Source organism: Lutjanus erythropterus, chromosome 19 (genome assembly GCF_056507025.1).
Source record: "Lutjanus erythropterus isolate fLutEry1 chromosome 19, fLutEry1.hap2, whole genome shotgun sequence".
Classification (NCBI taxonomy): Eukaryota; Metazoa; Chordata; class Actinopteri; order Lutjaniformes; family Lutjanidae; genus Lutjanus; species Lutjanus erythropterus.
In genome coordinates this window covers 30,944,400-30,961,959 of record NC_139335.1, presented here as the reverse complement: position 1 = coordinate 30,961,959, position 17,560 = coordinate 30,944,400, and the positions used below count along the sequence as shown (strand labels likewise).

The window sequence follows — 17,560 nt, the reverse complement described above, 5'->3', positions numbered from 1 at the left end:
AAATCTTGACACAACAGAAACAAACCGAACCACCTCTTTTCGCCGGACCAGAATCCAGCTTTTTGGTCCAGGGAGGTTTCGAACCTGTAATTTTGTTTGGATCATACTAAAAAGTCTGAGAGTGTGGACCAGACAACTGACCAATTGGTTCACAGAATTATTTGCGGAAATGTCCAAGCACAAGCAAGCCAAATTCAAACCCAATATCAGGAAAGTGTACAAAAACTTAAAGACAAAATAACAAAACTCATTTCTAATACTTTTTAAATCCTTACTATTGTGAAAATAAGACCCTAAATGACATAGTTAGGAGGCTATTGTGGATTGGATTTCCAGTCAGAGACAGAAGGAAAGAAATCTGAACTTCACTTGTTGCCCAAATTTGACAATAAATACTAAATATATGTGGGGCCTTAAGAAATCGTCTCACAGTGTGGATCTGGCTCTCCAGCCAAACCCCCGTCTTCTACAGTGCTTCACTAACAGGATGCTGATCACAAGTGTTTTCAGGATACCACTTATTCAAACTGTGACAGTAGTTAAAAGAAAATAAAATAAAGATTACATTATAAAGCCATTCACAAAATCCACAAACATTAGCTTGCATATAAAAGCTCAATACTAGGTGTGCAAAAGGAGAATATACATTTGGTCTGTTTCCTTGTTTTGTACAACGTGTTTGAATTACAGGTTTCAAGGTTGAACAGGAGAGTGCAAAATATTTTTGCATATCCAACTTAAAATAAAAATGAATAAAGTCCCTTTGAGAAAGGGATTTTATTCATTTTCTTTATTTATCAAACAGGCCATTAGAAGTTTAGATTATTGTTTTAAGGCATACATCACACAGATTTAATCTTTGCACCCAAACAGTAGGCTTCAATGTGCCATCGGTAACCCAGCAGCCGAACTCTTCAGCCCGCGTTTGACGGTGATGGCTGTACCTCTTCCACGGTGTGTGACTGACCGCAGTAATCACATCCTGCTGGCCTCGTCTTTCCTCTCCTCCCCCTCAGAACACGGTGCACTTCTTGCCTCCTTTTTTGACAGGCGGGGGACAGAGGACGGCGCGGATGGCCTCATCAAAGACCGTCTTCAGGCCTCGCTGCGTCAGCGCAGAGCACTCCAGGTACTTGACAGCACCTGGCGGAGCGACAGCCAAGGACATGTGGACATGGAGCAACCAAACCATGCTGGCTGTTTTACATACATTCAAATTCACAGATCCTATCAGCAATTCCCTGAACAGTTTTAAGGCCATATTTATAGTCAAGAGTGCTTAGTGCACATGCATTTAGGATGTGTCCAACTCTGCTTTGCTTTTTAAACGGTGCATAATCTGGGCACAAAGTAAGACACAAGAGGAGAGGTTAAATTTAGTCTCTTAATTAATCATAAGTGTGTTTTGGGTGTAACATGTAAGAAACCAAGCAAAGTGTCATCTCTCATTCCCTTTAAAGCCACAATCACCTGTCTGTGGTGCATTGCCATTTAGATGAAATGTATTTAGCAAGTTGGAGAAGCAAACAGAGATGCTGAGCCACTTGTAAAAATGTACATTTTGATTAAGAGTTGCAGAGTAGCATCTCCCCATTTCTTAATTGTGTGTCTGCACTCTCTTGCACAACGCTGAGTGCTGTGACATCACAGCACACATTGAAAAGTTATCACATTAATTGCTGAAAGCGGCCTCTCTAATCTTTAGAGTAAATTGTTAAATAAAACAACAGAACCAAACAAGTGTCTTATGGGAGCCCTGAGGGGACACACTACCTCAAATACACAAGGCATTTATATCAGGATGTTGTGATGGTAGAGGGCTCGGTGACGATGATGGTCTGCCATTGTTGATGGATGGCTCCTAGCCTATTCTGTAGGGTCTAATCTGAGTTTGTTGAAATATAACACCTGGAAATAGCCACAAATGTGCTAAAATGGGACGGCAAATTCAAAGTGGTCAACTTCCTGTTGGGTTTGGGTTGGGTTGGGTCTAAAAATGATTCATGTGATTTTTTTGTACATCTAGGTCAAATGTGCAGCAAGGGCTTCTTCATTGAAATTTGGTGAGGGGCACTATCGAGCCAAATACTGTCATGTAAATGTCTGCAGCCCTGGACTCTTAACGATGAAAACACCAGCGCGCTGTTAAACAAAAACTAACAAGCTTCAAAATAAAGTATCATCAAGGTCTTAAGGCTTTTTTAACCATATTTGAGTTTAATCCAGTCAGCCTCCAAGGAGGAGTACATCAAAGTGTCAAGTAGGTCATTTCCTGTTACCACTAGGGGGTGCTATTACTATGACTGAATATTGTCATGTACATGTGTTCAGGCTGGGACTCTTATTAAACATATGAAGTTTGGGGCAGATTGGACAATGTACACCAAAGTTGCAACAACTTCCTGTTTCATGCGGAAACATCGAAATTCAACACCACGCCACTGCCATGTTGTTGGTGTCTAGATTGTGCACACCCATTCTGAAGTGGATCAGATTAATTCTGTAGGAGGAGTTTGTTAAAGTGCTTTATTTATTCATTGGTTTGTGGAATTAACTGCATAACTTTCAGAATAAATATCCAAGCACTACCACACCCAAACCTAATTTTTGAAATTGAACAAAAACTTACAAGACAGTATTTTCGAATCTGGATTAAAACTGATCTCCAATAATTTTACATGCATACCATGCACATGAGAGCCTAAATTACATGGTTAGAAATGACATAATACTTAACTGCTGGTTGATGTGAAATTCATTGTGGGATATTTGGGTACTCCAAGTCAGCACAAGTCCCAAAGTATCCAGGAAGACTTACTGTCATTTGGACTGAACTTGACCAGATGGACTTATATTCAGGTGCAGCTATGATGCAGATGCACAGTATGATATTCTGACATCTGTCTTACTGTGCCACCTCCTGGTCACAGGCAACAACAACAAGCTCTTAAATCACTGGGGAAAAAAAATCTCATACCACTATTACAATATTATAGAAAAATACAATGTGAGTTTTGATTTTTTGGTGGGGTTATGATGTTTGTTTTGTATAATACTTTCCCACCCCTTCAACAATTTATTCTAACAGTGCATGGAGATATAAGACATCAATGTACAAATAAAATTGTTATTTGTGCAATATGCTGAGCTCCACCATCAGAGACATACTGTATGACGAGACTACGACTGAAGAAGAGATCCCTGCTGTGCTCCTAAGTGACCAACTAGCAGCTAACCATGACACATGCGGGTTGGGCCTGCCTTAACTGAGGGTGACTTGTGATAAAAGGCTGAAACACCCAATGATGTTGGGGTCAAAAACTGATGATAGCCTCACATCATGGTCACCTCCAAAAAAAAACCCACCCTGGTGGTCAAGGCATGGTGCTGATCGTCAGGGACTGTAACACCCACTCCTATCAATGAATCAATCCTGACAAATATTACAGTGTATTCACTTTAATCAATTTAAAACTAAGACAACCAGATTGCTTATTCGTGTTTTATAACATTTAAAACTACCATTATGGTCCTTTAATCTCTAAGACTGGGTTGTATCAACAAAGATTCATTAAATCTAAGATTACTTCTACTCAGAGTTTAGCAAAAGTAGCTTTAAAATGAATAAATACTAAATATTATATTATATTAAATATTAAAATTAATTTAAAATGTTTTTTTCTTCTAAACATGCTATACATGTTAAAAATTAGTTGGTGAAAACATGAAAAGACTGAAAAGTAATGCTGAATTGTGGAGTTAGACCATTATACTGTTGCTCATCATTTCTGTGTTCAGGATTTTTTTGGGCGGCCCTGAAACATGGCTCAGTGAGGTGCCCCCTGCACAATAAGCCCCTCGAACCAACACAAACAATATGGCCTCCCCACCCCCACTCCCCTTAACAGTCAGTTACAAACGTACCTTCAGTGACTGTCTCAGTCTAAATCAGCTCAGCTTTTCATTTCAGCTCACTTAAGTTCCAACAACCCGACACAGAAGAAAAAAAAAAATACCATCCTGTCACCGTCCTCTGGCTCTGGTGGCTCAAACAGGTCTGGACATGTCTAATAAAGCTGCCGGTCATTTTCAGGTCTTAGTGGTGTTTGACATTGACAGACAGCGGAGTGGACACGCCCCCAGAGTTTCAGAGCAGAGAAAACTGCTGAATTTTTCATGATTAAAAATTCATCTTTGTTGGTGCAACCCAGCCTTAGAGTGAAAGATGATTACATGCATGTATAATAACCCAAACACCAATCAGTGAAAACCAACACACACAAATACACACCCCAACCAATATTCACCAACCATCCCGATTTTCCCAGGATACTCATTTATCCTTGCCCCTTCCCATTTCCTTCCAGGATCATAATTCTCCAGTATTTCTCCTTATTTCTGACATTTTCACGCTTTCTTTTCCTTTTCATCATTACACACTGTTTCTGACACTGTGCAGCATGCAGCCCTACTCGACCCTGAAAGTCTAATGTTTCCACCCTAACAACAATACAGCTACCAGGAACTAGACTTCCAAGGCAGAATTTACGTTTCTCAATCAAAGTTTTAAAGGAAAAGGTCATGCATTGCATGAAAAATCTGTTGTGTCAGGGACAAGAAATACATGAATGCAAGAAAACTGATGATTTACGTTAGAGAAATTATTCTGAATTCTCTGTTGACAATAAAAAGTAACATTACAAGTATTCAAGATAAAGTTGCAGTGTACTTATCTATTATTTTTATTCATTTTGGACATTTTAGTAATTTTCATTCATTAAATGTCAGTAGAATGCAGGAAACAAAGTCTCTGCCTGTACCTACCGATCTCCCTGGCCATGGCCAGGCCTTGTGGGTAGGTGATGGGAGAGAGCTTTTTGTCCCTCAGCCGTTCAATGGCATCCTTGTCGTCCCGCAGGTCCAGCTTGGTGCCCACCAGGATGATGGGTGTGTTTGGGCAGTGGTGACGGACCTCTGGATACCACTGCAAAAAATAACACAGAGGTCAAAGGTTAGTGGAGAGCAAAGATGGAAACTATGGAAACAGTTAAAAACATAGAACTACAAAATCCATGAAGCCGCAGTGTTCATGTGGAATTACAGCTGTTAGTTAGTTAGTCAGAACTGTTTTTCTTGTTTTTGTTTTTAATCAGCACCTTGGCTCGGACGTTCTCAAAGGAGGCGGGGCTCACCAGAGAGAAGCAGATCAGAAACACATCCTGCACAGAGAGAGGACACAACAATCACACACTCCAGCATGAGGAAATGTGAACCATCAGGCCAAAAGAGTTAAAAAAAATACAAGCTGAATGATGAGAATACAGCGATTTGTCACATTTTTCTCGTTAGCAATGCAGACACCTTGAACTACACAATTAGAACCCATATTTGGGCTGATGATGACGACTGTCTTACCACAATACTGCAGTGATGTGACGCCTTCTGTGTGGTTGAGCTCATTAATGTCATCGCCACAAATTTTATTTTGAAGAGTCAATCTCATGTTGAGATCAGCCCATCAATCTATTAATACATCTATGGATCAGTGCTGTCACACAAGTCAGGGACGCAGCCTGTGATTGGTTCACAAGCCAGGAAGTCAAGAAAGTTAAGGGACAGACTCAACACAATTAAGTTCTACGACGTTTCTAACTCCAGTTGATCTGGTAAAACAGTTTTTCTCAAAGGAGGAGAAATTAGAGCTTAACTGCTGAGTCATCTCACGAGACTAGCTAACTTTTTAATGTAAAGTTAAGTAATGCAAAGCAGCTGAAAGTTTACATTTTTCCCACTTATATTTAAAAAATAATTGGATAAGCAAGCATTCCCAAACTGATTCAAGTCTGATTTAATTTTGGTTAACATCAATAAACTTGGATTTACTAAACGGAGACTAGTTTTTAATTATGTAACAAAGCTCTGCTTAATTTTAAATCAGGATTTACTCATTTTAAACCTGGTTTTGTCAAATTAATCTTTGTTGGTGCAACCCTGTGTAACTGTTAAAACAACACTATGTGTGAGTGTGTGTGCGCTACCGTCTGAGGGTAGGACAGGGGGCGGAGCCTATCATAGTCCTCCTGCCCTGCTGTATCCCAGAGGCCCAGGTTGACTGGTTTCCCATCCACCATCACATTTGCTGAGTAGTTGTCAAAGCTTAGACACAAGACAAAAGTCACGCTGTTTGTAGTTTTACTTTGTACTTGTAAAGTGCAAATGACACAGATGATGCTTACAGGCATACAGTTGGTGTAAAGTGCAGCTGTACTCACACAGTGGGGATGTATTCTCCAGGGAAGGCATTTGTGGTGTAGCTGATGAGCAGACATGTCTTACCCACAGCACTGGAGAAAGTAATAACACACAGACACACAAACATGATCACTACAACTGAATTAGAAATGCTACAACACATGAATCTATTGATTTGATTTGGTTTGATTTTTTATTAAGAAATTTTAAAGAGTATCGGGCCCCAGGCCAGCTGCTGAATGGCATTAGAGCTGCAACTAACAATTATTTTCATAGTCAAGTAATCGGTTGATTATTTTCTCAATTAATAGATTAATAGCTGTTTGGTCAATAAAGTCTCAGACAATGGTGAAAAATGTCAATCAGTGTTTCACAAAGCCATAGATGACGTCCTCAAATGTCGTGTTTTGCTCACAACCCAAAGATAATCAGTTTACTGTCATAAAAGGGGAAGGAAACCAAAAAATTTTCACATTCAAAAAGTTGAAATAGGAGACTTTTGACTTTTTTTTCTTAAAAAAATAACTTAAACAGATAAATCAATTATCAAAATAGCTGATGAATAATTTAGTATTCTTAGCCCCTGTACTCTTATTGTCATGCTTATATCTCTATTTTTTCTTAATTACAGGTTTGCATGCCCTCCTGTGCTTTCTTATTTTTATGTTTTAGTGTCTACTTCAATTTTAGATTCTGTCTTTCTTCTTCTGTCATTGTTTCAGCTTCAATAATCACTTGGATTATCTGGTCATTTTCATTATTTATTTTTCAAATTTAAGAACAAAACGATCCATGTTATTGACTTGCTTTCCACCATTTGTAAGAAGTTCCTGTTTTTTTGTCCACTCCGTTTATCTAACTAGACACACACAGAGGGCCAGAGAGGAGAGAAACACAGAGGGAAGTCCAAGAAACCAAAGGAAAAGTGCTCTCTGTTGATAATGATGTGCTAAAATTTGGCATATGTGGATAAGGCAAGACAAGTTTATCTCTGCAGAACCTTTCAAACAGAAAGGAAATCCCAAGTGCCTCACACAAGGATTAAAATATCACAAGCATAACATTTAAAAGACAACAAGAGAGAAAATGGATGAATGGGTAATACTAGTTACTGTTCAGAAGAAAGACTAACTCCATTAGTGATGTATGCCAGGACTGTGTGTCATAACATGTTGTAACTTATCTGAGATTGACAATGTCTGGTTTACATGTACTGATAAAGTTTTATGTGATGCTTGGGATTAAACCATAGATACCACACCATAAAACCTTAGATGTGTAAAAGAAGTGGTTCAACCAACAGTGACACAACACACTTAACTACTTGTCACCCGATGTATAACACTTTCCTAATAAGTTAGTGGTCTTAATCATTTTAAATCTTCTGTAATAAAGCATGATGTTCACTGCATACATTATAGTCCCATTTAGAGGAAAATAACAGGGTTTGCTTTAGGGTGGTGTTACGTTGACAGTGCTTGACAGCTCACTACCAGAGCAACCTGCCAATCAGGATAGAGCAGTCATTTCCAGGAGATTTTCTTTCGGTCACCAAAATACAGAAGAAATTCTGCAAATTTAAGATGTACCCACGGCTCTGTCTTTCAGCTGTCTTGAAGTCAGGGCTGTGGCCTGGAGCGTTTCCAAACTTTTTTGACGGGGTTGGCCCAGGAGATGCCTGTATTTCTGTCAATTTATGACAAATTTTCTCAGTTCCTTCTGTTTTTTACCAGTTTCTGACTCTGTACAGTGTTTATATACACCAATCAGGCGTAACATTATGACCACCTGCCTAATATTGTGTTGGTCCCCCTTTTGCTGCCAAAACAGTCCTGACCCATCGAGACATGGACTCCACTAGACCCCTGAAGGTGTGCTGTGGTATCTGGCACCAAGATGTTAGCAGCAGATCCTTTAAGTCCTGTAAGTTGTGAGGTGGAGCCTCCATGGATCAGACTTGTTTGTCCAGCACGTCCCACAGATGCTCAGTTGGATTGAGATCTGGGGAATCTGGAGGCCAAGTCAACACCTCAAACTCGTTGTTGTGCTCCTCAAACCATTCCTGAACCATTTTTGCTTTGTGGCACGGTGAATTATCCTGCTGAAAGAGGCCACAGCCATCAGGGAATATCGTTTCCATGAAAGGGTGTACATGGTCTGCAACAATGCTTAGGTAGGTGGTACGTGTCAAAGTAACATCCACATGGACGGCAGGACCCAAGGTTTCCCAGCAGAACATTGCCCAAAGCATCACACTGCCTCCGCTGGCTTGCCTTCTTCCCATAGTGCATCCTGGTGCCATGTGTTCCCCAGGTAAGTGACACGCACCCAGCCATCCACGTGATGTAAAAGAAAACGTGATTCATCAGACCAGGCCACCTTCTTCCATTGCTCCGTGGTCCAGTTCTGATGCTCACGTGCTCATTGTTGGTGCTTTCAGTGGTGCACAGGGGTCAACATGGACACCCTGACTGGTCTGCAGCTATGCAGCCCCATACACAACAAACTGTGATGGACTGTGTATTCTGACACCTTTCTATCAGAACCAGCATTAACTTCTTCAGTAATTTGAGCAACAGTAGCTCATCTGTTGGATCAGACCACACAGGTCAGCCTTCACTCCCCACATGCATCAATGATCCTTGACCACCCATGACCCTGTCACTGGTTCACCACTGTTCCTTCCTTGGACCACTTTTGATAGATGCTGACCACTGCAGACCAGGAACACCCCACAAGAGCTGCAGTTTTGGAGATGCTCTGATCCAGTCATCTAGACATCACAATTTGACCCTTGTCAAACTTGTTCAAATCCTTACGCTTGTCCATTTTTCCTGCTTCTAACACATCAACTTAGAGGACAAAATGTTCACTTGCTGCCTAATATATCCCACCCACTAACAGGAGCCATGATGAAGAGATGATCAGTGTTATTCACTTCACCTGTCAGTGGTCATAATGTTATACCTGATCAGTGTATATGATTATTCTGACAGCACTACAGCTACACCAAACCAGACAAGAAAAAATCCTGTTTCTTTTGGAAAGCTTTAAAGAAATGTATTTTGTAAAATTTGCTGTGTCAATTTTGTTTAAGCGACAAAGGAGTGAAAAGTAATTGAATCAAAGAAAATTGCTAAACATTAGTGCACACCAGAGATTTATATGAAGTCACATGAGAGGAACAAATTATTTCTGTATTCTTTTGCTTTATGAAGAAGGCTAAAATGTCTTATGTTGTTTTCCTGATGAGAGGAAATAAAACAGATGACCAGTTACCGCAGCCTAAATGCATTAATTCATCATCTATACAGTATTTAATGTGAATGTATTTTCAATAACATGTGTAAAGATTATAAAGTGATGTGGAAATGGCAGTAAAAATGGTCAGGAATGATCATTTATGCGCAAACAAACTCTTCCAAAGATTGATTGATAAGGCCAGGCTAACGGAGTAATGGATTATATATGACGGGATTAACCTGGATACAAAAAAAAGGTAACTGTATTCCTTTATAGTCACAGTTGAAAAAAAAATGTAATCAGATTACAGATGCATTTAGTAAAAATTGGGATTATTAGTAGGATTAAAATTTTAAAATAAATAACATATCCTACCATGCACAGTGCACACAGCTGACAATTCATTATCATGGCCTCTAGTGAAAAAATGCTTCACTATTTTTTGTCTTCAAATCAATCAATCAATCAATCAATAAGTTGCACAAAACAAAGGAAGGAACAGCTGGACAAACTAATAAACCAACCAAATAACAACCAACATAAAACACTTAGAGCTGCAATGATTAATCTATTATTAATGGACTATTGAATAACTCTGCATCTATTTTAATAATTAATAATTATTTGTTTTGAGTCATTTTTATTTAAAAACATTCAAAATGATCTGATTTCAGCTTTTTCAATGTGAATATTTTCTGGTTTCTTTCCTCTCTGATAGTAAACTGAATATCTTTAAATTGGGGGCAAAAGAAGACATTTGATTATTGATCGATCATTTTCTCTTCTATTCGATTAGTTGTTTGGTCCATGAAATACCAGAAAATGTTTATGCTTATGTTTTGTCTAACATCTTTGCAAACATCTTCCAGTCCACGCAGCAGACACACAGAGACATGATTATTCATTTGCAGTCGTGTTTGTGTCCACCTGATGACTGTCAACCCAATATTCACTCAGTTTTATCTCTGTTTTGGTCTCCTCAGACTCCTGTGGTGTACATAACCAGGGTTGGGAGGGTTACTTTGTGAATGTATTCCGATACAGTTACTTATTGATTATCAAAATAGTTTCTGATTAATTTAATGATTAATTGTTGTGGGAGAAATTACTAAATATTCTCATTTAAGAGACTGAAATCTGATAACTTTGACTTTTTTCCTTACAAAAACGACTCAAACCGATTAACTGATTATCAAAAGAGATGGTGATTAATTAATAATTGATTAATAAATGAATGATCGCTGCAGCTCTACAAACAAGCTGTTTCTGAATGGATAATTATTGGAAAGGTGGGTATTGCATTGCAGCAGACCAGTGCGTGTGTGTGTGTGTGTGTGTGTGGTTGTCAAACAACATTACATCATTAGAGAAGAGGACAATCCCAGCAGTAGCCACACACACACACACACACACACACACACACACACACACACACACACACTACACAAATGATCATACAACGGGAAAAAAAAAATAGATAAATAAAATCAGTGGTGGAAAGATGAAGCTCACGTGCTCTTGAATGATGGTGCTTATTATAGTGCCATTCACCAGCCTCCTGCCCTTCATCATCATCATCATCATCATCATAATTCATTTCATATCACATCCAGGCTACATGTCACATCCATCAGGGCTGAGGCAGCCCGGTGTGTTCAGTGAATGTCGGCTCATCCCCTCCACCTCCAGCCCCTCCCGCAACAACTGTCTCTCGTGAAGCAGACTCAACATTTTCAACATGGAATAAATTCTGCTCACCCGTCACCCACGACTACGCATTTGATGGCCTGCATTGAGAGAGGAGCAGCAGCTGTCCGCAGATACACTTTACACTCTCTCTCTCTCACACACACACACACACACACACCACGGCCGCCACCTGTCTCCTTCTTCGTCCCTGTCTCCAGCCGTAGTAAAGAGGAGGAGGAGGAGGAGGAGCGGGCGGGCTGCCTCTGCTCGGCTGGACCGAAGAGTTCCGAAGACGAACGAAATTATTTAAAGGGACAGTTAACCCTGTGAGCAGCTCTGAGAATGAAGGAACACTCATAAATGCATTTTCTATAAAATGTTAAGATATTTAAATGTGTTTTCACCAAACTTTGTGCATCATTGTAAATACTGAAATAAGGAGATAGATCTGGTTCGACAAATGAAAGCATGAGTGCATGCAATACATGCAGACAGCAGGACAACTCCAAAGCAGCTTCTTGTGGAAATAGTTTATTTTACATGAATGTCTGCAAAAAGTAACACAATACATGGAGAGAAAATGTCACATAGATATGTAGCTGGTTATGTTCTACACTAAAGCACCTTGAAATGATGTGGTATTTTCTAATTCAGTATTATCATCATCATTATACTGCAGGTCCGCTGGCTGAAGCTCCTGAAGAAGGAGCCGGTGGGCAGGAGCAGGGGAGAGGAGAGACTGGCCGTGAAGCTGCACCTCAACCCAGCTGAACACCCACCTGAACCGGACTGATGATGCGCAAAATTACACACAAGCTCAGACTGGTCTCGTGACTATATAAGTTGGTGTCTCTTTGAGGATGTGAGGTGAGTGACCTTGCAGTTTCTGACCTCCGTCCGTCCTCCTCCATCCATCCATCCACTCACTTGCCCAACCAGGCAACTGGAGCGTTTCCCCCAACTGATTATGTTGACTTACTCAGATTTTGTTCCTTTTTGTCTTGCTTTTTGTGCTTCTACCTTTGATAAGTGGTTCCCTTTTTATCTGTTTTTATAATCACAAGTCTGCATGGAATCTTTTATTTTGAAATTGATTGGACTCTCATGTTTCTGTGTCTGACATCCTGCACACTTGATGATGAAAATGTCTCTCCATTGGTGGTTCTGCTGTTTAAGTGGTGATCTGTATTATCTGAGAAACAAATACTGGAGACTAAACAGTGACTGAGATGTGTTGGAGCCCACACAGAGCAGCAGCTGCATGCAGCTCTGTGTGATCCAGTCTGGACTGAGCCTTTAAACCTTCCTGCTGTCCTCAGAACAACACTAACACATCTGTCTCCTGTTTTATGATTTTACTCTTTGGACCTTGTCCTCAACAAATGTTTTTGTGTATGTTTGCTAAGGAAAATGCTCCATAAATGAACATGGCATGAAGAGAAGGAATATACCAATATTCAGAGCAAACATTACATGTTTTTATTACTTTTATGAATTTATTACTTTGTAAAACAGACTAATATTTTCAAATCTACAGAGGAATAAAAATACAGCCAGGTCCTCTCTGGTATCCTAGCAATAAACACCAAATAGCGGTGACAGTCAACAAGATCACATGTGGTAAATTTACATAACTAGGTAGCAAAAGGCTTGTGAACAAACATTCATTCTGTGTGCAAGTAAAATCAATTTAGTTACAGGCTGGTGCTTCATCAACCTTCACAATACTTGATGAGTTGTAGTTGAGCTGTCAGGGCTCCAGAGCCATGTTCTCTATGCCCACCTTCTGTCTGCGAGGCTGTTGAAGAAGCACAAAGGAATCATTTTCTTTCATTATCAGAGTACATGAGCTCAGTTTCAGTTCATTTCACCACAGGACAGCGGCTGGTTTCTCTACGGTGGTTCAATGTCTGCGTCAAGGATACCAGGAGGACAGTTAGGAACAGTCCTGTCATTGATAAGGAGGGACTGACAAGGTTGACCTGCAGTGATGGATCGGCCATCTGGAAACTGGGCAAATGCCAGAAGTGCCACCCGACTATAAGCTGCTTGGGGCTGCTAGAAATAATTATAATAATTTTGTCTTTGATGATTTGAAAAGTTATTTTATGCATGTGGCCTAAAACATTTGGCCCAGTTGTAGCTTTTAATAAACACATTCTCCCATAATCCCCTCGATGTAGTGAGTAGAAAGGTCAAGTGAGGGCAGAAACTAGGGTTTTACTGATAACTGCATTACCACGATTCATGCGGTCATGTGACTGTCATACCGTCATCACTGTAAATTTTATTTGAAAGGGTCAATCTCACGTTGAGATCAGCGCATCGATGTGTTAATACATCTGTGGATCAGAGCTGCAACACACAAGTCAGGAACACAGACTCTGATTGGTTCACAAGTCAGGAACACAGACTCTGATTGGTTCACATGTCAAGAACACAGTGTCTGAGAGCAAAGTTTCTTCATGTAAGCAAGAGGATAATGAATGTACTGTTCACAGCTATCTCACTTGTCTAACAGAAGTCCACAACACACATACTGGAGTGACCACTCAGCTGACTTACATGACAATGCTGTTACGGCCTGGGAAGCTCATTTCAGAAAGTGACTCCTAAATGGCCTATGGTCAGAAATTTCACACATGGTGAAACGGACATGTATAACATAGGACTCAGACAAATTAAGTCTGACAGAGGGACACGCTGTGCATGCTGAAAAACTTCTCAAAGAGGGAGAGAAGAAGCTGTGTTGACCATGTTCCAAGGACATGCCAGGGAGCGCAGATGTGGCCGTGGCAGGGGCGGATTTAGGGGTGGCCATGGAGGTCATCGTACGAGCGCTGAATCATCTGACACCCATACTCATATTGCCACATATTACCATCCAAAACTATAGCTTACTTTGTAAGCCAGAACATAGTGTTAGGGGACAAAAATACTCATCAAGAACAACTCTGGCTACCCAGAGGAGGAGACTAGAAATCCAAGCTGAAATACTGTTCTGTTTGTGTGTTTTTACCTTGTCTTCATCACAGCAGCAGCAGCAGCAACAGCGGATGAGGACCAGGATGACCAGCAGCAGAACCATACCTGACAACACACACACACACAGAGAGAGAGAGAGAGAGAGAGAGAGAGAGAGAGAGAGAGAGAGAGGGAGAGAGAGAGAGAGAGAGAGAGAGAGAGAGAGAGAGAGAGAAAGAGAGAGAGAGAGAGAGAGAGAAAGAGAGAGAGAGAGAGAGAGAGAGAGAGCAGTCAGCAGCATTCAGTATAGAATTTCGCTCTTGTCAGGGTGGAGAAACTCCCACATGTGCTGCTGAAGGCCCAGCCAGTGAAAATGTGATGTATCACATTGTACTAGCTGAACATCTACTCAGCTCAGCAGCTCAACAGAGGGGCGGCTGAGGGGGTAGTGGGAGAGTGTCCACATTCACTCACCGACGAAGATGAAGAAGACAGCAAATGAGGCGATGTCCCAGTCAGACTGGAAGAGCTGCTTTGACTCCAGTCTGGAAACCACATCGTTGAACTGGTCCTCAAACTCCTGCTGCAGGTCCCTCTTATCCATGGCTCTGTCTGTCTGCAGGAACACACACGGCTCACTGACACCTGAGTGTGTGAGCACGGCAGCAGCACACTGTGTTAGCTCCAACTGAAACACTGCACACACAGTACTGACAAATCACAGAGAAAGGAGGAAATGTTGGAACTTAATCAAAATCTTAGATACAAAATAAGGTTAGAAAAATAGGTCGCACTTTATTTTACAGCACTATGATCAGTGGTGGGAAGAGTACTGAAAATCTGTGCTCAATTACAAGTACTGTTACATTGCTAAAATATTACTCAATTACAAGTTAAAATACTGCTGTTAGAAATATACTTTAGTAAAACTACAAAGTATTTGTCTCAAAAACTACTCAGAGTATTAGTTACTTTTAACTGTTGATGTCACCATCACCTCTCCAAACTAGGGTTGCAAATTTTGTGCAACCAGTAGTTGAAAATGCTAACAATTAATTGATCATTAATAATTTAGATACGAAACACGTTTTTTCCTCATTTACTTTCTTCTGCTTTTTTTTTTTTAATTTAAGTCAAAGTTTACTTATTCAACAAACTGCTCCACCAGACAAAACAATGTCAAATGAGGTACAAATTACTGCCATGACTATTGATTAAATAATATATAATACATTTTTAATTTGTTAAATTCTTTACTTGATTAATAATAAATCATCAACATCCTTACTCCAAATGTTCGCTACCACAGCATTTTGTTTTTCGTTTGTTTGTTGTTCTTTTATTAATCCATTTGTGATCAGATCACCTGATTGGCTACTTTGGATATTAATTCAAATTGTACTCAGGACTCAACTATGATTTCAAAAGTAACTAAGTAGATTACATGGTGAAATGAAAACTTCAGTGCAAGTAAAAGTACAGACTTTAAAATCTACTCATAAAAGTACAAGTACCCAAAAACTATTAGTTACTTCCACTCCTGACTGTATGATAAAACATAACAAGCTGTAAAAAGACTAGAGGTCATATGTTCTTCTGGAACAGTATTACACTCTTTTTACACCTTTATAAGACTTTACCAGAGACACATTACAGCAGAACTGTGCTGTAAACTTAAGTGAAATCACAGATCTGCTACTTGAGACACATGTTATTTGGCAGGTCACATACAGCTGGCAGAGCAGTGGAATCTGATGCCTCCTTCTTTTATAAAATCGCATTATCTGCCTACTGTACTACAATAAGTCTGCAGAGTCACACAAAGATACAATACTCCTCTATCTCTATCATTTTGGCCTTTACTGGGTAGATCTAGTTCACATATCTAGTAACTGTATCAGAATACATTTTTAAAGTAACTCTCCCAACCCTGGATATAAACCAGCTAATAAATGATGATGTATTATCTACCTGGAAGTATATAAATAGTTGAAATTAGCCTTTACCAGCTGCAGCATTAGTGATGCTTTTAGAGCTTTTGGTACTTCAAGTATTTTTTAATCATACTTTTGTACTTTCACTTGAGTCTGACTTTGAACGCAGGACTTTTGAAGTAGTTTTACACTTTAGTACTGCTACTCTTAGTAACCTTGACTAACCTACTTCCTCCACCGGTGTTGACTGTAACTAGGCGGAATCATCAGACATCATTAGTGCATCATATCAGCCGTCAGTCACCGTGAAGGTCTTAAAGATCAAACTTTACTATAACATGTTCGTGAATGAGCAAATATATTCCTTATAAACTATACGTTGTGATATTTTGACGTTATAAGGAACAGCAGCTGCTTACCTGTAAACGAGTCGCTTGTTTTTAGTCGTTTTTCTTCCGGGTCTGAAGGTCTACCCGACGCACCTGTTGACAGTGACGCAGTGATTTGAATCCACCTGCTGCCTCGTGTCGCATTTCAAACAAACGCTCCTCCGCCGCTGTGGTAAGACCTTCTCCACACCTCCCATCACTCATATACACACATATAATAAAAGTAGGGGAGAGTTTGACATCTTGTCACACTTTTTTCACTTAAATTTCTCAGTCTCAGTACATCACAGTCTCTCACTTGCCATATTAAATTAAATAACAAATTCTTGTGCACTAATATATAAACTTTAGATTTGTAGGGGAGACTGGGGACAGTAGCAACAATTGTATCATCTCTGTCTACTAATTACCCATACCATTTAAAGAGATAGTTCACCCAAAAATGAAAATTCAGTCATTATCTACTCACCCTCATGCTGACTGAAGGTCAGGTTCAGGTTTTATTTATTTTTTATTATATATTATTATTATTTATTTTTTAATCAACAAAACACTGCTGGAGTTTCACAGGAAAACAGTGTAGCAGAATCTCCCAAAAATTATTGAAGTGAGTTGTAACCAGTATTCAAATGGAAAAAATCTACCAGAAGATACAGAATCAAAAACAATAGCAAACTCTTTTGGACTCACTGCAATTACATATTTCTTCAGGAATTCTGAATATGTACACAAAAGTTCTGTTTTCATTTAGTAACTGTGTCACAAACAAAATATTATTTTTAATCCAGCTGTCAATAAGCATCACTTTATTTTATATTTAATATCTTTACTGTTCCAAATTGAACTTATATGTAGAGAAAAGTTATGTTCATAAATTCTTAACCAGAGCCCCGTTTACCAATTTCGAGTACGAAGGTTCCTGATGTATACTTCAGCTAAGGAATTTCTTTTCCTGTGAATGTTTCCTAGACTGTTCCTTAGTGGGTGCTTCAGTAGTGTTATGGATAGGTTCTAGATTTTATTAGGCTACCATCAAAATAACAATAGACAGATTAAATGGCAACATGTGCTCTGTACAGAAATGTTGTT

General features: G+C 39.6%; 2 protein-coding genes across 3 annotated transcripts; both read right to left on the bottom strand.

Annotated features, from left to right (window-relative positions):
* Window positions 1–335: 335 nt before the first annotated feature.
* On the bottom strand, window positions 336–11,405 carry rac3a (Rac family small GTPase 3a). The gene is made up of 6 exons (XM_084743440.1): window positions 11,254–11,405; window positions 6,273–6,344; window positions 6,039–6,156; window positions 5,157–5,219; window positions 4,825–4,984; window positions 336–1,143 (listed from the first exon to the last, which is right to left on the bottom strand). Exons 1-6 carry the CDS (start codon window positions 11,286–11,288, stop codon window positions 1,013–1,015), a joined length of 579 nt encoding a protein of 192 aa, XP_084599566.1. The 5' UTR covers window positions 11,289–11,405; the 3' UTR covers window positions 336–1,012.
* Window positions 11,406–12,640: 1,235 nt separating this feature from the next.
* On the bottom strand, window positions 12,641–16,581 carry smim22 (small integral membrane protein 22). Of its 2 annotated transcripts, none has more exons than XM_084743438.1 (4): window positions 16,502–16,581; window positions 14,623–14,858; window positions 14,204–14,274; window positions 12,641–12,982 (listed from the first exon to the last, which is right to left on the bottom strand). In XM_084743438.1, the coding sequence occupies exons 2-4, from the start codon at window positions 14,750–14,752 to the stop codon at window positions 12,935–12,937; spliced, it is 249 nt and encodes an 82-aa protein (XP_084599564.1). In that variant the 5' UTR covers window positions 14,753–14,858; window positions 16,502–16,581; the 3' UTR covers window positions 12,641–12,934. The 2 variants fall into 2 exon arrangements, with proteins under 2 accessions (XP_084599564.1, XP_084599565.1); XM_084743439.1 differs by having other exon boundaries at window positions 14,623–14,793; window positions 16,502–16,564.
* Between the last annotated feature and the right edge of the window lie 979 nt (window positions 16,582–17,560).

What these genes read in the sequence shown, in the direction of transcription:
- rac3a (XM_084743440.1), bottom strand. Translation starts at nt 11,288, where the DNA reads ATGCAGGCCATCAAATGCGTAGTCGTGGGTGACGG. An exon ending in CCCTGTCCTACCCTCAGACG is followed by an intron (nt 5,220 to 6,038) that starts GTAGCGCACACA and finishes CTCTCTGTGCAG; the next exon opens with GATGTGTTTCTGATCTGCTT. An exon ending in TTGAGAACGTCCGAGCCAAG is followed by an intron (nt 4,985 to 5,156) that starts GTGCTGATTAAA and finishes TATTTTTTGCAG; the next exon opens with TGGTATCCAGAGGTCCGTCA.
- smim22 (XM_084743438.1), bottom strand. Translation starts at nt 14,752, where the DNA reads ATGGATAAGAGGGACCTGCAGCAGGAGTTTGAGGACCAGTTCAACGAT. An exon ending in TGTCTTCTTCATCTTCGTCG is followed by an intron (nt 14,275 to 14,622) that starts GTGAGTGAATGT and finishes GTGTGTTGTCAG; the next exon opens with GTATGGTTCTGCTGCTGGTC. An exon ending in GCTGCTGTGATGAAGACAAG is followed by an intron (nt 12,983 to 14,203) that starts GTAAAAACACAC and finishes CTTCTTCAACAG; the next exon opens with CCTCGCAGACAGAAGGTGGG.